This window comes from Dreissena polymorpha, chromosome 15, assembly GCF_020536995.1.
Source record: "Dreissena polymorpha isolate Duluth1 chromosome 15, UMN_Dpol_1.0, whole genome shotgun sequence".
Lineage (NCBI taxonomy): Eukaryota > Metazoa > Mollusca > Bivalvia > Myida > Dreissenidae > Dreissena > Dreissena polymorpha.
The window spans coordinates 30,064,481-30,090,190 of NC_068369.1; the positions used below are offsets into that span (position 1 = coordinate 30,064,481).

At 35.6% G+C, this 25,710-nt stretch overlaps 1 protein-coding gene across 1 annotated transcript in view; it reads right to left on the bottom strand.

Annotated features, from left to right (window-relative positions):
- LOC127859653 (kielin/chordin-like protein) overlaps positions 1-25,710 on the bottom strand; it is a 74,420-nt gene that overhangs the window by 43,125 nt on the left and 5,585 nt on the right. The window contains exons 3-21 of the mRNA XM_052397158.1: positions 25,233-25,319; positions 23,686-23,733; positions 21,344-21,487; positions 20,070-20,111; positions 18,870-19,013; positions 17,749-17,781; positions 16,912-17,055; positions 15,624-15,656; positions 14,640-14,783; positions 13,102-13,134; positions 12,495-12,638; positions 9,567-9,599; positions 8,551-8,694; positions 7,074-7,106; positions 6,129-6,272; positions 4,691-4,723; positions 2,564-2,707; positions 1,174-1,206; positions 12-155 (exon numbers count right to left, since the gene is read on the bottom strand). Of these exons, the coding sequence (XP_052253118.1) occupies positions 12-155; positions 1,174-1,206; positions 2,564-2,707; positions 4,691-4,723; positions 6,129-6,272; positions 7,074-7,106; positions 8,551-8,694; positions 9,567-9,599; positions 12,495-12,638; positions 13,102-13,134; positions 14,640-14,783; positions 15,624-15,656; positions 16,912-17,055; positions 17,749-17,781; positions 18,870-19,013; positions 20,070-20,111; positions 21,344-21,487; positions 23,686-23,733; positions 25,233-25,319 (1,704 nt within the window). The remainder of the gene's footprint in view (positions 1-11; positions 156-1,173; positions 1,207-2,563; positions 2,708-4,690; positions 4,724-6,128; positions 6,273-7,073; positions 7,107-8,550; positions 8,695-9,566; positions 9,600-12,494; positions 12,639-13,101; positions 13,135-14,639; positions 14,784-15,623; positions 15,657-16,911; positions 17,056-17,748; positions 17,782-18,869; positions 19,014-20,069; positions 20,112-21,343; positions 21,488-23,685; positions 23,734-25,232; positions 25,320-25,710) is intronic.

Consider the following 25,710-nt stretch of genomic DNA (forward strand, 5'->3'; position numbering starts at 1 on the left):
GTTCTGCTTACCCGTCTGACATTTGGCGCAGCACTCCCCGGCCGGTACGTACTGGTCATTGCACGTGAGCGGGTCGCACGGTTTGTACGTACAAACGACCGCGCCCTGTTGGCACGTGCACGTGGCACACGGGTTCGAGTCGGGCACTGGAGCGCCTGAATGAAAGGGAGATATTTTTCGTAATAATTTTGAGACATTTTACTGTTTGTTTATATTGCAGTACACATGTATCTTAAAGTGAATAAAAAATTCAATATACGATCATTTTTCAACAAATATCAACGTTTCTTTTACATTCTGGCCTTTGTTTGACATTTATGAAACAAAAAAAACACAAAACAAACGAATGAAGCTCGCACAGTTTTTCACTTAGATATTGTAAACCAATTGTATAAAAATGCTTTTTTTAAACTACCAAACCAAATATTGTCTCCTGGTTAAAGGAATGTATCGGGGTATTATGACAAGATATCCATGAATTAATGTAAAAAATATGTATATGTATACACATGTATATGTATATATGTGTAAATTAGATATTTATATATATTATAAATTTTGAAAACGCAAAACAATAAGAGTGCTGTGAATTGTTTTGTTTTTGCCTAAGGCACAGGGAAGCAACGCTCCCGTTAAACTAACGGCTTAAATGTCAAGTTTACATGATGTTTTGCAACTTTATACGGATCTTTTATTGTAATGTACTGCTAGGACATATTTTAATAATCTCTCTCCACTTCGCATGGCTCTTTTGCTCTTGTGGTCTGGTCGAGGATACAATATCATAGCACAAAGTGTTCTTTATAACATTGGGTCGAAGAATGTTTGTGATTGAAGTTTTTTTTCGAATATGAGAAAATATCTACCAGTTTGTTCTTGACTTAACTTTTTAAAATAAAGTTGCCAGTGTGTTGTATACTGCCTATACATTTTTTTTAACCCTTTAAACGCTGGAACCGAATTTTGAAGGCCTTTGCAAACAGTTTGGATCCAGATGAGACGCCACAGAATGTGGCGTCTCATCAGGATCCAAACTGTTTGCTATTCTGATAGTATTCTTTGAAAAAAATCGAAGAAAATGCTAATTTTACAAATTCAGCAGACAACATTTTAGCAGACGACAAAAGCCAGCATGCAAAGGGTTAATAGAATTGTTTACTTTTACAGTCTTACCTTCTGCATAGCTTGTTCCGTTCATTACACAGCCTGCATAAAAGAGAAAATTGATCATTAAACCATATTATTAAATAGTTAAATTAATTATAATTGTGTTACCCACATTTACTTTATATAACATGAACAATATCTTCCATATATAAGGATAAACGCATAATGTTTTTATTGGCCTTGCTGAAAATTTGATATTCTGAATAATTTAATAAAAAGTAAAATTAATGAAAAAGAACCTTTAACACACAGCGTATTCAACACCAACAATTCATAGGTTATCGAAGTTTAAAAATTACTTAAACGATTAAAATAGTAACCCATGCTTCTTGTTTAACATCAATGAGAATCGCTTTTGAAAACAATGCATAATTTATGTGCTTCAAGTGTTGTGCCAGAAAAGCGTGTGCAGTGCGCACATGGTAATCCGTATCATCTAGATTAACCCATTTATGCCTAGTGGACTCTCCCATACTTATAAATTGGATCAATTTATTCCCAAAAGTAGGGATGTCAAGTATATTTATTTCTATATTTAGAATATTTCATAAAGAGATTCCTTTTAAGCAAACAGCGCAGACCCAGATGAGACGCCGCATTATGCGGCGTCTCATCTGGGTCTTCGCTGTTTGCAATGTTCTTTTTTCAGGACGCTAGGCATAAATGGGTTAATCTAATCTTATTAATCTAATTAATCTAATCTAGTATAATCTAGATTTTCGCAAAGAAAAAGAGGCTCATATAACTTGAGCGTTTATTTTTTGCGACAAACAACTAGTCCTGCACTGTGTCACCTCCCAGTCTAGCACTATTTAACCTACCAGTCTTGCACTGTGTAACCTTCCCGGCTTGAAGGTTACAGTATACTAAATAACCGTTTCATATAGGGCTGTACTCTCTAAAAAAATATCATATTTGATAGGAAGTCATGTTTTACACTTTTTACTATTATTCGAGTGTTATCGTTCGGAGATAATGGTAGGGCATGAATTGGTGTTCACTACTGAATCCCTGAAATATGATAAACTTGAAGACTATACTAAACCATTGCCCCGAAAAAGGTTACATTCCACTAAGAAACGGCTATAAAAAAGTTCCAAAAACAGTCGATTTTGATTTGTGTCAAGTTCTTTCTTGCATTGTACATGTCATATCTTTTTTACTTGCATAAATCGATTCCGCTTAGAATGGCCTTTAAGAAAAGATATGGTTATGGGGGTCTCTGTGTGCAACATATTGCATTTATTCTCGCTTTAAGATGTCGCGTTTACATTGAAATATATAGGGAAACTATTTAGTATAGTGTGACCTGAACTGTGTAACCTACCAGTCTTGCACTGGGAAACCTACCAGTCTTGCACTGTGTAACCTACCAGTCTTGCACTGTGTAACCTACCAGTCTTGCACTTTGGACAGCACTCGTTTTCCGGTTGGTAGGTAAGGTCACATGTCAGGGGGCTGCAGAACTTGTATTTGCAGACGACATCTGCATTCTTGCACGTGCAGTCCTTGCAGACGTCATTATCCGGCACTTTTTCACCTGCAAAATATGTAATAGTGACTTCGTTAATACACGAAACATTAAGAGGTTTGCGTTTCTTTCTAGCCTTTTGTCGTCTGCAAGATGTACTGCCATACTGATGACGTTTACACACGAAACATAAGTAGGTTTGCGTTTCTATCTAGCAAGAGTGAAACCTGAAAGAGTTATAATGTATTAACAGAATAGCTCTCCTCTATGGTGATTAATTTTGTGGTCGTAATCGAATCGGGTTAAACAGGTGCAGGAAAATGAAACAAACGAATTGCTATGACGCCATTTATATCGTAACGTGCTCACACAAAACCGAGTATGAATACATTCACATAAGTCAAGAGTGATGTTTACGTTTATAAGAGTTCTTAAGTATAAGGTGAATGTTTTCGAGCAAAGTACATGCGTAGTTTTCGTCAATGTTCGTTACTTTGTCACAGGCAATTGATAAGATTTCCTTCACTATTCGGAACTTTGTAACAGGAAAGTGAATAGTTTTGCGTCACTATTCGGAACTTTGTTACAAGCAAGTTATTTGTTTTGCTTCACTTTTCGGAACATAAGTAAAGGCAAGCCATTAGTTTTGCATCATTATCGGGAGCTTTGTCATAGGCAGGTGATGTTCTTGAAATTGTAACAAATAATTCTATTGGATTCATTTCTATTACAGATGTGATACATACGATAACATTAGCAAAGACTGATATATATCAAACACCAACATATAGATGGGAAGATGATCTTTAATTACTCATTTTCTGATACCATTTTCCTTGGACACTTTAACCATAGGCGTTCGATGTCAATGACAGTGTTTTTTTATTTTATTTATTTATTTATTTATTTTTTAGTTACCCGTTTTTTATTATAATGCATTCACATACTAAATTAATAAAAAATCTTCCGACAAAACGTCTTCTTAAAAAAAAAGATAGTTCGACTATGTACATTGATATTGACAAGGTAGGTCACTCGCCATGTTCTTAAGCCACGGAAGTGCGTCATTATGCATAATTAAATCGCTGTCACCCCGCTCGCATATTGATATGCGCGCTGGCCGGGAACCTCGCTCTTTCTCTATCTACTTACAGTTTCAACAGAAACCCCCACAGCTAGACGATGCGATAAAATCCTGTTACTATTGCTTCACTCACTTAATGGGGTAATCAACAAAATAATGTAAATTGCATACACATGAATCATCCTTACCAATTGTTTAACTTGATTTCGTCTGCCGTGGTGTTTTCCAGAAGAAGAAAAAATCAAATCTGGCGCCCATAGTGTTTAGTGGCTGTTATTGTGTATAAAAAGCAAGATTCCCGGTCTGAGGGCGCATTTGAATAAGCGAGCGGGGTGACAGCGATTTTATTATGCATAATGACTCACTTCCGTCGCTTGAGAAAATGGCGAGTGACCTACCTTGTCAATATCTATGTACATAGTCGAACTATCTTTTTTTTTAAGACGTTTTGTCGGAAGATTTTTTATTAATTTAGTATGTGTATGCATTATGATAAACAACGGGAAACTAAAAAATAAATAAATAAAAAAAACATTGTCATTGACTACGAGCGCCTATGACTTTCACATGTCCTATATAATTTACACATATACCGATCATAAAAATTTACACATATACCGGTCATAAAAATTTACACATATACCGATCATAAAAATTTACACATATATCGATCATAAAAATTTACACATATACCGATCATAAAAATTGACACATATACCGATCATAAAAATTTACACATATACCGATCATAAAAATTTACACATATACCGATCATAAACGTTTGTTGTATAAGCTACAAAACTCAATTTCAATTTGTAACAACGTATGACATGTCCAAACGTTCGAATGCGCAAATGGATGTGGGCAGCGAAATTATTAACTATCTAGAAACGCAATACAAATATTAAATTGATCCAATTTAGAAGGATGGGAGAGTCCACTAGGCATTTATGGGTAAACCAACTTACCTTCTTTGTAGTCTTTGCCTCCAACACTACAGCCTGAAAGTATAAAGATTATAATAATAAAATTTCATATGACGTCATTCCGTTCAAGGTTGTGTTTTACATATGCCTCACTCGGTCAAATAGAAATGACGAGGCTTTACCTTTGGATAGGCAGTTTTCGATTTAAATTGTGTTTAAACAATGTTATTTTAATTTCAATAATATATTTATTGAAATCACTAACTGTTACGAAAAAAAAAATCAATTAACGAACAAAACAACATCACAAAACAAACCAACAGACGCAACAACATGAACGAATCTAAACCGCGTGATCGAAAGATTTATTAATACAAAAACATGTTATTTTTAGCAAGAAATCACGATTTCCCCTAATTGTCTGTAAATGAACCGCATTTACGTTCTGGGAAAACGAGGCTTAATTAACGTGCGTAAAGTGTCGTCACAGATTAGACTGTGCAGTCCGCGCAGGCTTACCAGAAACTACACTTTTCGCCTACAGGTTACATTACACTGGATTTTCGTTTAGAAGAGTCCTCATTTAACCCTTTGCATGCTGGGAAATATGTCGTCTGCTAAAATGTCGTCTGCTGAATTTCTAAAATTAGCATTTTCTTCGATTTTTTTTCAAAGAATACTATCAGAATAGCAAACAGTTTGGATCCTGATGAGACGCCACGTTCTGTGGCGTCTCATCTGGATCCAAACTGTTTGCAAAGGCCTTACAAATTCGGTTCCCGCACTGAAAGAGTTAAACATAAAATCCATATAAGCTTTACGTGTCGTAGCTGATTAGCCTGTGCGGACTGCACAGACTAATCGTGGGCTACACTTATAGCGCATGCATAAAGCTCCAATTTCTCAGAGCGCGACTCAAATGATGTCAACGCAATTAAAACCTTTTGTGTCATGGACCGGACGACACGGAATTTAGGTTAAAGTTAACTAAGAAATCATTGATAGGTTTAAAAATTGGAGACTTCATCGGGAAACGTGCGGGTTACAATCGGCTTAGAAGAAGTCGGAAAAACGTTGAACAAAACAGTGAACTTTGATTATTGTCAAATTCTTACTTACATACCATACCTTTTATTAAGATAATATAAAGTTATGACTACGTGCACTATTTTGACTTTATTGTTTACTTAAGTATAAGGTCTTAACATTGAATTACATGACGAAAACAACCTATTTATGCCTAGCGTCGATAAAAAAGGGCTTGCCAAACAGCGTAGACCCAGATGAGACGCCGAATAATGCGGCGTCTCATCAGGGTATGCATTGTTTGCTTGAAGGAATTTCTCTAAGAAATATTCTAAATATAGAAATAAATAAACTAGACATCCCTCATTTCGGAAATAAATTGATCCAATTTAGACGGATGGGAGAGTCCACCAGGCATAAATGGGTTAATAAGTATAGCGAGACCTCTACGTACCTTCCTTGCATACAGGACAGCACGCTCCACTCGGTATATAAGTGTTGGCGCAAGGTAGCGCCACGCACGTCTTGTATGTACACTCGACCTCGCCACCTTTGCACGTGCAGGTGGCGCACGGGTTGCCGTCTGGGACGCTTTCCCCTGGAACACGTATGAAGCATGTATGTGTCAATTAAGACATGTAATTGTATCCGTACTAAATTAACTGTGTAATATTTAAGAGTCGCGTTCTGAGAAAACTGGGCATAATGCTTGTGCGCAAAGTGTCGTCCCAGATTAACCTGTGCGGACTGCACAGGCTAATCGTGGACGACACTTTACGCACATGCATTATGCCCAGTTTTCTCAGAACACGACTCATAATATAAATATAATGTTATATACATGCTCTCTCAAGAATAATATCTTAAGTATTTATTATTCAACACATGTATTATAATATTAGTGTGTTATAAAGATAATTATGCCTTATTATATATACTAACCGTTCTATTCTTTCTGTTCTGTTATTAAAAATTGTATGAGATTCTTGCAAGTTTGAATTTGCCCCAGTACTTATTCCTTAGTTACTTACTAATTACGCACGTATGTATAATAATATTAATTTGTTATCAAGATAAGCTGTAATATGCCTGTTTGTATAAAATATCCGTTTTGTTCTGTTCTGCTATTAAAGCATTTATGCAATTCTTGCTGGCTTGAGTCTCCATTACTAAGGGACCCTGAGTTTTTCCCCAGTACTTATTCCTTAATTACTTACTAGACCCGATTTTTGTAAAATTATAACTAAAACATTAACTTGTTTGCGTCATACATGAAATGTAGAGCCAACATTTTATGGAGTAAAGCGCAAGAAGTAATTTCTATAATCTTTTAGATATGACTGAAACTATTAACATATGGTCTATTTTTTATCGGAAATGTTACAAAGCACTTATTTACCTTCCTTGTATGTCTTTCCGTTCATAACACAGCCTGAAAAAAAGCGGAAAACTGTTTAGAATAACTTACTTTTTAAGCATTTATGCATATTATTTGTCACAACATCCAGTAATTAAACATATCATATATGTTAAAAATGAATAAAATAGTGTACAATACATGTTAAAAAAAGGTACTTCTATTAGCATGTTCAATATTCTTCGTATTAAAAGACACTATATGACAAAATCCGATCCTACAGTTTCGCAAAGGTTATGAACTAGTTAAACTGAACTATCACAGATAATCGTAAAAAATCAATAAAGCATGGGTATCTGACTACAGCGCGAAAAACAAAGAATTAAAAAAAAATTAAACAAATATGTTAAACATGCACTAATGAACAGAACACTAGAACAGCAGACACGTTGTTCTTATTTATGCATTTATTCGTTTAATGGCAATCTTTGCAACATGGGCGTCGTCCATTTTCTAAATGTTTAACATGTTTGAAAATTTCGTTTTATAAATTGTTTAATGTAACGTATACAGAAATGTATAAATACACAATTAATGCAAGACTATTTGGTCCGTGCTCGGTTAAAAAGGAGTTTAATGCAGGTGCCCTAAGTGTTGTCCCATGCAGGTGCCCTAAGTGTTGTACCATGCAGGTGCCCTAAGTGTTGTCCCATGCAGGTGCCCTAAGTGTTGTCCCATGCAGGTGCCCTAAGTGTTGTCCCATGCAGGTGCCCTAAGTGTTGTCCCATGCAGGTGCCCTAAGTGTTGTCCCATGCAGGTGCCCTAAGTGTTGTCCCATGCAGGTGCCCTAAGTGTTGTCCCATGCAGGTGCCCTAAGTGTTGTCCCATGCAGGTGCCCTAAGTGTCGTCCCAGTCCGCACAGGCTAATCAAGGGCGACTTTTTTCGCATAAAACTTGATTTTTGCTATGAAAAGACTTTCTTGAAACGAAAAATATCATTAAAGCGGAAAGTTTCGTCCCTGATAAGCCTGTGCGGACTGCACAGGCTAATCTGGGACGACACTTCACGCACATGCATTAAACACCTTTTTCACATAGCACGGCCTTTATTTATTTTTTCATATTCAGCCCATGTTCATAAAATAAAACATAATTTGATATTGTTAAACTTTAAAATCTAAGCATCAAACGATGCCCATTAACAAGTCAAACATAATATAAGCCAATACATACAAATCTAATCCATAAAGGGGCCTTTTCACGTTTCGGTAAATTTACAAAATTGAAAAAAAATGTTTCAGATTCGCAAGTTTTCGTTTAAGTTATGATATTTGCGAGGAAACAGTAATACTAAACATTTACCATGCTCTAAAATATCCATTATATGCATCTTTTGACGATTTTTGTTATATATAATGTTTACGTTTATCAATATAAAGCATTTTATGACAAACTTCAAAACTACCAAAATCTGTGAAAAGGCCCCTTTAACTACTGCCTGGCAACAAGTCACACATACCCTCCCGGCATTTGGCACAACACTCGCCCTGGGGTCGGAATTGGTCCTTACACGTCAGTGCGGTGCACGTGGTGTAGGTGCACGTGACGTCACCTTTCTGACACGTGCAGGAAGCGCACGGGTTGTCATCCGGGACCTTTTCTCCTGAAGACATATAATTATTGGTTATATTATGTATGTAATACTTTCGTTTGTCCTCAAAAATTTAATAAATAATAATGTATTGGGTTTAATTGCACCGTTTGCCCTAAAGAAATATACATTATTATACTATTATGCTTTGAGTTGTACCCTTTGTCCTAAACAATATAATAATAACAATAATATAGTACTTTTAATAGTACCATTTACCGTGATGAAATATCATAAATACTAGTGCGCCTTTACTTGTTGTTCCTCTTACGCGCGTTTTGAATTAAAAGTTGTTTTCACAATCATAATTTCGAATATTAAATACTAATACGGCTAAGCGAGAACTAACAGACCAAATTATTGATTTGTTCCGATATCTTGTTTTTATAGAAGTAACTAACTGAATAATTAAATAAAAATACAAATATTGAGACATCCTGAAAAAGCCTTTATTGACATCGACCGAAATTAAATATTGTTTTATCTCTTCATTGTTGCTTTTATTAGATTTCATCCTATTAAGTCTATTAAAATCTTGCGGTTGTAAACAGTGTTTTTTCTCACCATTTAGGGAATGGGGCCCGGTCCCTTTAGATCGGGAAAAATCGCGATATTTTTGGCTAGAATTGGGAAATTGTGTTGTTCCTGTTTTGATTACAAATGCTTCACAATTGACAATTAAGAAGTTCAACTTATAGAGCGGATTGGAGATGAACTAAATGTTAAGATCTTAAAAATTTGTTTATCTTTTTATATTTTTTACACCTTCAATTAATTTAAGTTCCATTGGGGAATTATTTATTTTTGGCCAATGTGAATGAGGCCGTTTACCGGTCCCAACTTTGATCGAATAAAAAACACTAAAACATAAAAACTATACATACCTTCCTTGTACGTCTTTCCGTTCCTCACACAACCTGAAATTAAACACAACCACAACACATTAATCAAAATAAATACTGTTAAATTATTCAATTTTGTCGGCATGACATTTTGGGATTTAAAAAAAGGCATTTTCATGGACATGGAAATTCGCGATTATTTTATTTGGGAAAACAGGAAGTTGCGTCGGTATTTTTTCGTTATGTTTGTGATAAATTCGCTGATCGATCAACCGAAATGACGAATAATTAACGCCCCGAGAATTATAATGAGTTTACAGTATTTACGTATAAATCAGGGGGCCGTGTATATTCTACTCTTCCTTTATCACCTAGACCACAAATTAGCAGCCACATTATCAATGACCTACAATCATGTCACGAAATTCGTGACGTCATTAGATCGTTCTCGACTTATTTATCACGTTTGTGTGTCTACCGTATTTTATCCCATCATCAGACGTGCATTGTCGAAATAAACCACTGTGGAATAAATTTACCTTTATTTCAGCAGTGCTGAAATATAGCTGTCACGCGCGGCGAAGAATGTTCATATTACTCGGAATCAACTATAAAGTAATCATTTTTAGTAAAATCGAATCAGATTTAACAAAACAAACAATTTGATACCAAGATTTAATATAGTTTTTACACATAATGCAACTCAAAAAGCAAATAAACATTATTTACAAATATTAAGTGCGCGTACTCGTGACGTCATCATTAATACGTCATACGACACAATGCATGTTGTTTCACGCTAAAGATGCAGTTGTTTAGTGTCTTTTTTTTCATTATTTCTTAAAAATCGGGGACGTAGAGGTATGATAAACGAAAAACAGGTTGGTTACTGATCTTTTTGTAATGTATTAGGCTCGACACGATTAAAATAATGAAACAATGTTTGCTTAAAATATCTTTGGGATTTTCCGTCTAGTTCGATTTTCCTATTCTATTTTTAAAGAAATAATTTACGACTAAGAAAATTGATGGGATAAATTGAATACTAGGTCGGTGCCGAATAAAGCAAAGTTTATCTTGCTCGGCACGAAAATCTGAACCACTCGCCAAGGCTCGTGGTTCAGATTTTCTAAGCCTCGCAAAATAAACTTTGCTTTATTCGGCACCGACCTAGTATTCTCTATTTATCCCATCATCAGACGTGCATTGTCGAAATAAACCACGGTGGAATAAATTTACCTTTATTTCAGCAGTGCTGAAATATAGCTGTCACGCGCGGCGAAGAATGTTCATATTACTCGGAATTAACTATAAAGTAATCATTTTTAGTAAAATCGAATCAGATTTAACAAAACAAACAATTTGATACCAAGATGTAATATAGTTTTTACACATACTGCAACTCAAAAAGCAAATAAACATTATTTACAAATATTAAGTGCGCGTACTCGTGACGTCATCATTAATACGTCATACGACACAATGCATGTTGTTTCACGCTAAAGATGCAGTTGTTTAGTGTCTTTTTTTCATTATTTCTTAAAAATCGGGGACGTAGAGGTATGATAAACGAAAAACAGGTTGGTTACTGATCTTTTTGTAATGTATTAGGCTCGACACGATTAAAATAATGAAACAATGTTTGCTTAAAATATCTTTGGGATTTTCCGTCTAGTTCGATTTTCCTATTCTATGTTTAAAGAAATAATTTACGACTAAGAAAATTGATGGGATAAATCGAATACTAGGTCGGTGCCGAATAAAGCAAAGTTTATCTTGCTCGGCACGAAAATCTGAACCACTCGCCAAGGCTCGTGGTTCAGATTTTCTAAGCCTCGCAAAATAAACTTTGCTTTATTCGGCACCGACCTAGTATTCTCTATTTAGCTGCAGCGAATAGAAGAGAATATGGAAAATATGGTATTTTGTTTATGAATAAACATTGAAAACTTGTATGTTTTGGTCACTGATCCCAGTGACGTATATTTGCTAAAAGATTTATTTATTAGCATTAATCTGTTCTCATAAATTTCTTACATACGAAATAGGTTTTTCTAGGAAAAAAAGTCATTAAGTTCATTAAACCGGCATATTTTTTGAGCAGGCATACATGCATATCGGTGGATATGGGCTTTGAAAGCTGTAAATGACAATCAAGCTTTTTTGAACATATGTACATGTATTATGGAAATTGATTTACTGTAAAATACGCAATATACGATGTTTATGATGCGTATTTTTTAGTTCTGTATAGTGTAGACGATTCGCTAACATTTGCAATTACACGATCACCATTGACAGGCTATCGTTTCAATCAGCAAAGTAATTCGCGTGTAAATCTAAGATGTAAGAGTGCAAGAAAAGAGCACATACATATGGCCAAGACACAATGTTTGGTTGATTTTAAAGTTATCAAATTGAAAGGATACCAAACCGGGAAACGTTGTTTCTTAATTCATACATAAATGTATAAGGTCATGAAAAGGCACCAAAAGGCGCCGAGTTTTTGATGATGCCACATCTGACATATGATCATCGCTCTTGGAAAACGGGGCTTAAAACACGTGTGCTCAGCGTCGTCCCAGATTAGCCAGTGTGGACAATCAGGGACGAAATTTTCCGCTTCTGTGTTAATTTTCGTTTTAAAGAAATCTTTTCTTAGCAAAAAACCAGTGTAAGCGAAAAGTGTCGTCCCAGATTAGCCTGTGCGAATTGCCTGCACCAATGCAAATAGTTGTTAGCGAATCGTCTTCACTATACAGAGCATTGTTTCTTTTATACCTAATTATAAAATATGACATTTCTGCAGTGAAATAACAGCAGTGAAAAAACAACAAATTGTTATTTTCACCGGTGAGAATAACACATTTTCGGAACTACTTTTTTCTATTTTTATGATCATCATATTAACGCATATGCATTAAGTCCAGTTTGCCCAGAACGTGTCTCATATACTTTTCAATGTCTTACCTTCTCTACATTCGGGACAACATTTACCGGCCGGTTTCACCTTGTTAGCACAGGTCAATGTCGCGCATGTGGTGTAGTTACAGCGGACGAGGCCGTTCCGACACACGCAGTTTGCGCATGGGTTTTCATCTGGGACCGTTTGGCCTGAAAACATTTTTTTTTAAACAAGTCTATTATTTGTTTCTAAGCATATTCAAATGCTTGATTTTGCCATTCTAAAGGCATTGTTTATATTATGGGTTGTCAACATATTTGCTCAGAAACAAGTAAACAATAAACAATTTGCAATGAATTATTTTGTTCTGTATATGTCACACTTTTCAAACAAGGAATTGTTTGGTAAGGAAAAATTCGAACATTTTGAAAGAAAACAACAACAGACAAAGAACCACACAGAAGTCGACAAGAAGAATATTTTGCTTTAGTTTGCGTATTTGCATAAATACACTCCTTAAATTGTCAACTGTAAATTGTAATATTACAAACTATATACAAATAATGGCTATATATGAAAGTATATCCAAGCTAAGTTTAAATTACTGTTAAAGAACGTGATCTTGTTTTATCTTTTACAATATTTCAGTAAAGCATGTGGCAGACGTCTTACCTTCCTTGTAGGTAACGCCATTCATTTCACATCCTGAAAAGTAAGAAATACACGCTGAAAGCATCAATTGAAGAGCAAAAATACGGAAAACAATTCTCAAGATAAACCCTTTGAGTGCTGGAACCGGATTTTGAAGGCCTTTGCAAACAGTTTGGATCCAGATGAGACGCCACAGAACGTGGCGTCTCATCAGGATCCAAACTGTTTGCTATTCTGATAATATTCTTTGAAAAAAATCGAAGAAAATGCTAATTTTAGAAGTTCAGCAGACGACATTTTAGCAGACGACAAATTTCCCAGCATGCAAAGGGTTAATACCAGACACATGCTACAGGACAGAATCGGCGATGCCAAGTAACTAAGATAATTAAATGTGTTACACTCTAAACGAAGCAAAGCAATGATATTACACTGTTATAATAAGTATGTGCGATCATAATAACTTACAAGTATATTTTAAACTAAACACACACTTTTTTTGAATTACAATCAACTAGTTTGGAAACAGTTTCGCTGGCATACGCTTGAATTATTTGTATATGTTTTAATTGTTACCATTAAATGTTTTAAAATACAATCGCATGGTTTCAAAACAATTATACTTTGATGCGTAAATGTAATGAATTCTAATTAAAATTATCAGAAGTAGGTTCTGGGGACATTAAACATCACCATTGATTGACAGGTATTTAATGCGTAAGTCCCGTATAAGCCGTTAGGCAGGGTAGATAATTGTCTATACAACTGCCTATGGTTACCGCGACTTTTAGGGACCCCATGAGACCGTGACGATTTTTACGTAGTATCGTGATTGTTTTCTTAAACTCTTAATCTAATAATAATAATGTCGTTTTGGCAATACAGTATTATAATGCATTTAAATTATCCCACGTTCACACACAGACGCCGCCCATACTACGATCAAAGCGTGGCCGATACGTGGCCGATCGTGGCAAATCGCAGGAGAAACGTAGTGGAGTCTTCATAAGCGCAGTATGATCGCGGTAGAGTCTTTATGATTGGAGAGCTCTACGATCTCGCCACGCCTATTTTGAACATGCTCAAAACAAGCGTAGCGGGATCGTGGCCAACAAGAAACAAGAAGAAAGAAAGTCGAAATGAGACCATAATTTGCCAAATTGCTCGATTTAGACTCCACTCGGCCTCGATCCGCCCCGATCCTAACCTTTTTTCAGATCGTGGCTTGATCGGGATGATCGTCGAAAATTCGCAGCTTAAAGGACATTGTCACAATTTATGTCATGCCAGCCTTGACACTGGTAAGATAATTGGAACGTGTGAAATCGACTTGGTACTGGCGTTCTAGAAGGCACTAGTTAGATTAGGGGCCTAGGGCGTGGGCCCCAAAAGTTTTAATCCAGATAATGCCCAAGTTTCTTAATCCGGCATTGTATAGAAATATGCGATTTTAATTATTTTTCGAGCTAGTTTTATGGATTACCGACCAGCCATTTTGTTTCACAAAAAAATCGTTCGGAATGCTAAATAAAAAGGACTCAAATATCTCTAATAACTACCTTCGACGCATTTCGGGCAACACTCTCCCTTCGGCGTGAAGCTGTTGTCGCAATTCGGATTGGTGCAGTTTGTGTACGAGCACGTGACGTCCCCGTTCGTGCACTTGCACTTGGCACACGGGTTATCATCTGGGACGGTGTCACCTGATTGGCCAATCAAAGACCAAGGAATTTAAATAACGAAAGTATTCAATTTCGCCGATGAAAAAGTAATGAATCGAGAAATGTTGAACGTAAGTTTATATTGAAATACTTATAATGACTTCCAGAAATATTATTATTAGAAAAATATGTGTTTCCATTAACCAGTTATTCTTTTAATTTAAAGTTAGTAATTGACCATACGCAAAAGAAAAAACCATCAACCTCAGCGCAAAGATTTGACTGGAACCAGCATAGCTGGATCAAATCCCTGCCGTTATAACCAACCACGTGGCGATAGCGGAGTCACGTGGTTCAATAATTTTCCCGTTGTTATTTTTACTTTTGTTTTAAATAAAGGTACGTATTTTTTATTATGACCCTTAACGTTTACATTATTTTCAAAATATAAAAGAAAATTGTGCTAATTTTTATAATAAAATACGTATCCAAAAAAAAATCCTTTCAAGTCTGGAAGTATTTTCTTGTTATAGCAGAGATTGTATGTTAGAGCAAGGAACGACATCACTGCATGGAGGTTGACTCATCATATAACATGGTACTTAATGTAAAACTTGAGAAAAGCTCGTGTCACCGCCTTGGAACGGTTTATGCGAAGCAAGTTATTGGTGACATGTATTTACAAATTCTTACAATATCATCGCTGTATTGTTAGGAACGCATATCAAATTTATTTTGATAAAATGACGCTTACCTTTTTTGTAAAGGTTTTTCACCAAGACAACTAAATCTAGCAATACATGATTGTTAAACCCAATGCAAGTTACCAATTGTGAAACGCAACAATATAAAGAGTACACACAAATAGAAAACGCTATTTACCTTCATTGTAGTTCACGCCATTTAGAGTACAACCTAAAACAGTACGAAGACAAAGTTATTTATTTGATGCTGTGCGGTGCTTTATAGGGAAATATCAGTGAATTAGAACTGATAATTCACTGTTTCAAACAGTAAAAATAAAAAGTGAACATTATCGATAATTTGAACTGTTTTACTATGAAATGACGTTGTTTTTATGTCATGACGTCACTATTTTAGCGTAATTCTCCAGTTAAAATACAAAAATAATCATTTGTAAACATATAAAAAAAGACTATTTGTTTGATTCGTTGGAATATCGATTTTAATTCACTCGTGATCAAAGAAAATATATTGTCTATGGTCGCAAGTGAATTAAAATCTATATTCCACCAAATCCAACACATATTCTCTATATATATTCAACACTATTCCAATATAGGACTTCAACTAACGTCACTCAAATAGAGCTCAAACATAACTTCAAAAAATACACTTTTGATTAATATTTGAATGGTTTATTTAATGTTTTTGCTATTACCATTTTTAACCGTATACATTCTCAGATTTTAATTTCTCAACTCTATTATTTTTATACCTCAAATAAATAAATAAAATGAAACCTCTTTTATCCTTACGTAACAATATTATGTATTGGATAATATTCTAATTATACTCTATATATCTTAGGCTTTAAGTCAAGGTAGGGCCAATATAACGACAGAACAGCTATATGTGAGAAGTATTTAGCCAAAAAGGAAACCACTTGAATCAATCGGCTCAGGTTCTAATTATGGGTCATCTTTAATATACTACATAGTACTCGGGGTACTGAAAATATACTAAAAGTACCCCGGGGTATTGAAGATAAACTCAAAAATACACAGGGGTACTGAACAATATACTAAAAAGTACCCCGGGATATTACCGGGTGAAACTAAGCGTATTTTCCGTACCTGGGGTGCATAGTAATTTACTAAACAGTACCCGGGGTACCTTTAAGTAGTACCTGAGCCAACAAGGACCAATTGAGCTTTTAATTGATATCGGAAAATATAAAGCCAGAGCATCTGTGTGTGAGAAGTATTTCGCACGACAGGAAACCAACATTATCGGTAAGTACTCTAAAAATATTGAATATTCTTAAAACTTTGCAATACTGAAACATCTTGAAAATGAAGTCTAGATAAGGATTAAAGCACCATTTTTAGCCTGAATATATGCACAATCTGTGGAATTTATATTTAATCTGAAACTGTTCTTTCTTCTTAAGTCTAATAAGTGGATGGTTAAACCGGGATATTGTTACCTTTTTTGCAGACTGGACAACATTCTCCGTACGGCACATAGGTGTTCGTGCACGTGAGCGGGTCGCATGCGCGGGGCATGCAGTCGACGTCACCCTGGGAGCACGTGCAGATGTCACATGGGTCATCGGCAAGAACTTCTTCACCTGATCACGTGATGAAGAACAACAACAACAAAACGGTGAGCAATGAGAAAACTAATTTTCTATAAGTGTGGTATTTTGGAAATTTAAACTATTTTTAAACTTCGCAAGTTGAACATGTTTGTTGTTGGAGAATATTTCGAGCTGTTCAGACGATTAAACGTAGCAAAAGAATTGAAATTGAATACATTAACGACGCGAAAACTTGTTGTGTTGATTTTAGAACTGCGTGTTTTACCTGCGCTATTCCAACGATTGTTAGATGTATACAGAAAGTCATCAATGTTGAGAAGTTCATAACACTCAGAAATTATTGAATCAGCACATCAAAAAAGATTGCTGTTACATATTTTCTTTTGTTAAATGTCAAATAATTTGCCATTATACATTATACCCATTTATGCCTAGTGTCTAGAAAAAATGCCTTGGCAAACAGCGCAGACCCAGATGAGACGCCGCATGATGCGGCGTCTCATCAGGGTCTGCGCTGTTTGCTTAAAGGAATTTCTGTCAGAAATATTTTAAATATAGAAATAAATATACTAGACATCCTTTATTTTGGAAATAGATTGATAAAATTTAGAAGGGTGGGAGAGTCCACTAGGCATAAATGGGTGAATGAAAGAACGTGTGCGTCTTTATGTTTGCAACATAATTTCTTTTGTATTAGTTATCAATTTAGATATATTTACATACCTTCTTCGTAACTCACTCCATTGATCACACAACCTGAAAATACAAGAAAATTATTTTTACATACAGTGCAATGCCATTAGATGTCGCAATTTGAGAGCCACATAAATACTAAAAATTTCGTAAAATCAAATTAAACCATAACAAATCAGTGTTCCGTATAGCATTAGACGAATTTCAACGTTAGATGTGGTCTGGTTACAAAGAAGGTCTGGTAACAAAGATGTAACGAGATACACTTTCCGTAGCCAATCTCGCTTTTGCTCGTAAATGTTCGGATATTGTCGCGCGAGTAGTTTTTTTGGCTTTAAAATCGTCCATAAAACAAGTCAATAAGAGCAATATCTCAGAATGACATGCTGTACAAAATAAACGAATACATAAATAAATATAAAAAACGTTCATAAAAGCATTCACGATAAAAATTCCTTGTTTGTGTCCTTCGTCCAAGCAAAGACAATGGTGATAATCAAGATGGTTACGTTCATGCCGAGACAGGCAGTTTTCTCCTTTTTTAACATTTATTACTTTTGTCTAATGTTTAAATAACGCTAACTTTTCAGCAAGAAAATCATTTGCGTTTATTTCGCATTAAAATAAGCTTTATGTATCGACTTTACTCTCTGCGAATTTTCTAATCGCAGCTGTAATTATGGTATCCCGTTAAGAAATTTCGTAGCGAGAAAAGTCGATATATAGAGCGAATACTAATACATTATAAACGCTTATCACTTTCTTGTCCATATAGCTGGAAAGTGAGCGCCATTTTTAACACTAAATAAAAGTAATAATGGGTAGAAAATGGCGAACAGTAACTGTATCGGCGTGGACTTCGCCATCTTGTTTGCCACGTGATTTCTCCCTCTGATCTCACGAGTTTATATTAAACATTAAGAATGCCAACAACAACGTTACTATTCTCGTAGGAGCTGAGTAACAAGGTGCATGGTTTTTCCCCCCTAATATTCGGATGATGTTCTAGATTGCTTTGGGTAAAAGAAAAATGTTGTTCCCAAGAAAAACGTTGTGCCCACGTGGTGAAAATCCAAGATGGCCGCCAAGATGGCCTTTCAAAACCTATAAACATTGACTGTACTGAGCTGTAGAAACAAATTCACATTTACCGTTGTTGCAGACAGGACAGCATTCGCCAGCACGGGTATACGGATACTGGCACGTTGGCTTGGCGCAATCTTTCTTTATGCACTCCACATTCCCCTTGTTGCACGTGCACACCAGGCATGGGTTGTCATCCGGAACGGAAGCACCTGTAACCAATCTGGATGTGAAATATACATAGGCAACTACGTAAGACCTATTAATAACATATGAGCCTCGTTTTGGGAAAACATATTTTAATTTATCACATGCCATACCCTGTTTCCCATAACCATTGCATATATTTTGATCTTAAACATGAGTAATATACTTTTTAAGCGTTTTCATTGGCTTAGTTTTCGTGTATTGGCCAATCGCATTTTGTTATTTTGCTTAAATGACGTTGCAAGGTCAAATGACGTCACGAAATGTAAACAACATTTGGGATTTACCATTATGTTTGCGTAATATTTATTTAATTTGCTCATTCAAAAGCATGTGATAAAAAAGATCTGACACTCGTTGTCATATCATACCATATTTTATTAAACTCGTCCAGGAAATTCGTAAGTAAGCTCGCCAACGGCTCCCTTACTAACACAATTCCAAAACTCGTTTAATAAAATATGGTATGATATGACAACTCGTGCCAGATCCTATATATAAGGGCGTAAAGTGACGTTCAAGATAAGCCTGTGCTGCCCGCACAGGCCAATCAGGAATGAACAGTTCCACGTTAACTTTATGGATTGTTCCGTTAAAAGGAAGTCTCATTTGAACATGAATACAACTCGGTTCATGGCGGAAATCTTCATTCCGATAAGCTTTTGCGGACTTCTCAGGCTATTCTTGGACGACACTTTACGCACATGCATTATGCCTGATTTCCCAAAGCGAGGTCAATATTGGCAAGTGGTAGAAACAAGAAAAATACGTTTTTATAAATTTGGCTTTCATGTATACATTTCAAATAACTCACTTCGTGGTTCCTTATTTGAAAAATAAACGCTTTAAAAGACTGAACATTAAAGCTTACATAGTACGATATCGTAAATGTAATCAAGAACTAGTCGACGACATAGTGCTAAATTATTCTATATTTAAGATCAAAACAACAATCGACAATAAGTTGTCACGGGGATAATGTATTAAGCACACCGGAATGTAAAGGTAATGTCGAAATAACGTTGTATTAAACAACATACGAGAGTAAATGACAAACATACCGTTCTCGTATTTCGTACCGTTAACTATACATCTAAGGTCAGCTGAAATATATATATAATAAAGTAAAATTAAATATATAATAATATAATAGAAACAGCATAGCCTTATCTGTCTTTATGAAACACCAAATACAATTACTGCTACATATGTCAATAAACACTTGTTTGATTAAAAAAATAGCATTATAATCAGTAATGGGTGTGTATATTGGCCACATAAGTAATGTCAAGTAACGTGATTGTAAAAATTAATTAGGTTTAGTTTAGTTTAGTTTATTTAATCTCTATTGCATTAACATTTTTATGCAGAAAGGGTTTCTTTCGAGTGTTTGCCCTGAAAAGAGGTAGTTGTAAAGGCTGACACAAAAAATAAACAATATCATCACGAACACAAATATGTGACACGTCATGACTTGATAAAACTTCACACACGGTACATTTACAAAAACAATCATTCACACGCATATTGTCTTCCTTGTTTAGTTCTCTGGTCAATATCTATAAAAATTGAACTACAATTGTTATTGTCATATTTGGACCATGTTGTCGAATAAAATATAAGTTTTTTTTTTATATGTGACGCTTTGTTTTGATATGCAAACAGTAAGATAAATCATTACTGGCACCACTTCTAAACCACAGCATGCCTACTTTGGTTGCATTCCACTAAATCATTGTGTATCCATCTAGGTCGCAAAAAGTGCCTATTTCTAAAGTGTTGCTTTCGTGTTATTTTTTAAAAGTCATTTTAACGATCCCAAACATGCATTTCGTTATTGTTTCCTATATTCTAAGTATATCTATAGCATTTTGGTGTATTTCATTAGGAGGCTACATTGAAATATTAACATGTTGTGTGCGTTTATTTAAGTAATGTGCTTTTTGTCGAAATCTCACTGCCGAAACACTGTTTTCCGATCATGCCTGCATGATATATCTTTTTATTACAATTTTAGGTTGAAAACGCATTCATTTATTTGATATTAGGCTAGCACAATCTGATTTAAAGAACATGAAGTCAAATTCCTTCAAACTTTGCCGTTTAATTATGGACCGTATCCGTAACATGGAGATAGTGTAACCTAACCTTCTCCGTACGTGAAATGGAAAAAGTGTAACACTTCCTTTTCCGAACGTGAATTGGAAAGAGTGTAACCTAACATTTTCCGTAACAATCGGTACCACTCGCATATTATCATTATCCGATATTTGACGGAAAGGGCCGAGAATGTGCGATTGTCTCCGTACGTGAATTGGACAAAGTGAAACCTTACCTTCTTTGCAGACGGGACAACACTTTCCAGTCGGGACATAGGAGTCGTAGCAATCGGGTCTAGGACACGCTCGTCGCTGGCAGTTCACCTTCCCGCCCTTACACGTGCATATCTTGCAGGGGTCGCTACAGGGAACGTTTTGGTCTACAAGTAAATCAAAATGTATGTATATAATGCGTTTGATTATGTTAGTTTCAATATATGAGCCGCGCTATGTGAAAAAGGGGTTAAATGCATGTGCGTAATGTGTCTTCCCAGATTAGTCTGTGCAGTTCGCACAGGTTAATCAGGGACGAAACTTACCACTTTTATGATATTTTATGTTTCAAAAAAGGCTCTTCTTAGCAAAAATTAAGTTTAGCAGGAAAGTGTCGTCCCTGATTAGCCTGTAGTGACCGCACAGGCTAATCTAGGGACGAAACTTTACGCACATTTATTAAACCACCTTTTGTATAGCACAGCCCATTTATATTAGTTATTTTGCATCCAAGACATTCGACTTGTTTGTTGAAAAATGATCACTTTATTAAACAGAGTGTACCTAATATAATTGCGGTAAGTAAGTCATCCCGTATTTATCCTATAGATTTTTTATTTTACAATAAATCAAAATTTATGTATATGATGCGTTTGATTATGTTAGTTTAAATATATATACATATATGAGTCGCGTTCTGAGAAAACTGGGCATAATGCATGTGCGTAAAGTGTCAACCTAGATTAGCCTATGCAGTCCTGCACAGGCTAATCAGGGACGACACTTTCCGCCTAAACTTGATTTTCAGTAAGGAGGGACTTCCTTGAAACTAAAAATACCATAAAAGCGGAAAGTGTCGTCCCTGATTAGCCTGTGCGGACTGCACAGGCTAATCTGGGACTACACTTTACGCACATGCATTAAGCCCAATTTTCTCAGAACAAGACACACATATATATATTGGCCGTTTCCTGTGGAAAAGGGTTTACATGAATGTGCGTAAAGTGTCATCCCCGAGTACACTGTGCAATTCGCAAAGGCTAATCAGGGGCGACACTTTCCGCCTTAACTGGAATCTTTGCCAAGAAGAGACTTTCTGTTAACGAAAAAAATCATAAAAGCAGAAATTGTCGTTCGTGATTAGCGTGTGTGGACTGCACAGGCTAATCTGGGACGACACTTTACGCACATTCATTTAACCCGCTTTTCACAGAGCACGGCTGATATATTAGTTCGATTGCATTATAAACCTTCGACTTGTCTATTAAAAACTGCTCGCTGACTTTAACAGAGAACATTATACAGTTTCGTAAGTAAGCCATCCAATATTTATAATCAATCGTAATACATCGGCTATCTCCGGATTCCTCTGCAAGATAGGCCTCGTGCAGAATGGCCGCCATCTTGTCTTGTAATATTACGTAAGTAAGCCATCTAATATTTATCTTTTTTTTTTAGTTTAACCTATTTATGAAGGCACGATTGCATCGGAAGCTTTTTGAAACGCTCTCGAACCCATTTCCTGAGACAAATAACCAGGACTTGGAGTCTTTGTGGAAGATCTAAAGAACGCTCCCACAATGAGGATCGAACCCGTGACCTCTCGGTCGCTAGGCGGATTCAATATCAATAACACTAAGGCGACCGAGTTGATTTATTTCGCAGTATATTTATTGTACAATACGGAGGATTAAACCCATGACCTCCTAGTCAGACACTCTAACCACGTCGCTAAAGAGCATTCTCAAAAGCAATTCTGTTGGGAGTGACCCTAAATCACTACACTGTTTCCCTCTTAATGTTCCCATGCCCCAGAAACTTCGCTACAAGCGTCGACCGCTTCAAAGCGGCTCCCTTTAAGTTTCTATAACGCTCATAATCAACGAAAATTTCGTAAAGTATTTCGTAAATTAAAGCTAACACATAAAAAATCAAGTGTTCCTTATGGCAAAAGCCACAATTTCAACGCTAGATGTGGTATGATTACATAATTATTGTAGATACAAAATGCTCGATTTTATTTATTTGTGACACAATTAATTCATTTTAATTTCCCGCGAATATATCTATTCATACGACACACTAACACCATGTTAGTGTTCATGACTCGTATGAATAGATATCGGTACGGGAAATTAAATTGGAAAAAACAACGAGCATTTTGTATCTACAAACATCTATTTTACCAGACCACATCTGGCGTTGAAATTTCGGCACTTGCCATAAGGAACACTGATTTTTAATTGGTTTAGTTTATTTTACGAAATATTGAACGAAATTTTCGTTGATTTTGAGTAACAATGTTACTTTAAACGATAACACAAGCTCAGACCCATTTATTTATTCATCTATGATACAGCCTTACCGTCTTTGTATTTTCTGTCTCCTAACATACAGTACTTGTAGTCGTAATCTGAAATTATATGTCAAATCGGGATTTGAAAATATAAAGTGAAAACGGGATCTGAAAATATGATTCACAACGGGATCTGAAAATATAAAGTCACAACGAGATTTGAAAATATAAGTCACAACGTGATTTAAAACTATTACTAACATTGGAATCTGAAAAAATAAGTATCAACGGGATCTGGTAATATATGTCATGACGGGATCTGAACATATATGTCACAACGGGATCTGAAAATGTACGTCACAACGGGATTCAAAAAATTGATGCCACAGCGGGATCTGAAATATAAGTCACACAGCAGTTTTTCTTCCATTTGTGTTTCATATATGAGTCGTGTTCTGAGAAATTTGGGCATACTGCATGTGCGTAAAGTGTTGTCCCAGATTAGCCTGTGCGGTCCGCACACGCTAATCAGGGACGGCACTTTCCGCCTTAATTAGATGTTTGCTAAGAAGAGATTTCATTTAAACAAAAAATGTCAAAAAAGCGGAAAGTGTCGTCCCTGATTAGCCTGTGCGGACTGGACAGGCTAATCTGGGACGACACTTTACGCACATGCATTAGGCCAGGTTTTCTCAGAACGCGACTCATATTATCATTAACTTATCATTGTTGTGACATCAGATTTAAAAGAGATTGCCACGGCGTACGAATGATATAATGACTTTTTTTATATATTAGAATGTTCTTGCATGACGATATAAGACATTTGTATAAATAAATATTACTGGTAAAGGCCAACCATTATAAATTTATTGAATAATGAAATCTGATAATAAAGTACCTACATAAACTTAGCCATGTTTGTAAATAAAGCATTTAGACAAAGACACCTGTATAAATAGTATAATGTTAAATGGTGTACACTGTATGACTCCTCGCTATCTTTTAGATTGTCTTTGTTGTTTTTATGTTATTGTTATTACGTCAAACTTAGGCATTAGAATCAATAAAAACCTTTTATCACTTGCTTACTTACACACTACAACTTCTGATAATGTTCCATTTTAACGTTAAAAGAGATAGTGAAAACGACGTCATGCTATTAATTTTTATCACATGCCATACCATGTTTCCCATGTAATATAACCATTACATATATTTTTATGTTACATATGCGTAATATACTTTTTAAGCGTTTTCATTGGCTTAGTTTTCGTTTATTGACCAATCGCATTTTGTTATTTTGCTGTAATGACGTTGCAACGTTCGATGACGTCACGAAATGAAAACAACATTCGGGATTTATCATAATGTTTGCGTGAATATTTATTAATTTGCTCATTTAAAAGCATGTGATAAAACAGATCTGACACTCGTTGCCATATCATACCAAATTTTATTAAACCCGTTCAGGAAATTCGCTAGTAAGCTCGCCAAAGGCTCGCGTACTAACACAATTCATGAACTCGTTTTTATAAAATATGGTATGTTATGACAACTCGTGCCAGATCCTATATGTATGTTAACTGTTAAAGCATATCAGTAAGTGTAATCACCTTCTTTGCAGGTGGGACAGCATTTGCCGTACGGCGTGTACTTTTTAGCGCAGGTCTGGGCCTTGCAGTCCGATTTGCTGCAATCCACTGAAAAACAGAACGTATTGGAAATTCATTGTTAGTCGTGCGACATAAATTGTCGTGGATTTTGTAGGTTGGCCGATGCACGAATACAACACAAGCACAAAGACCGACACAAAGTTCCCATTAATTTTCATGAACAGAAATCGACGAACTTGCGTCAACAACAACGAAAAATACATTTTTTGAAAAATCACCCAATTTCATGCTTACGATTTTAAATGTTTTTTACTATACCAGTCCAATGTTATTGATGCATTATAAAGTTGTGCATACATTTTCAAATTAAAAGTAAAACATCATATTAAAACAATACAAACATCCCAGTTTCTCGATGGCGCTCAGAATATAACTTCTATTAAAACAAACGAATTTAATAAAAACATTTTTGTAAATT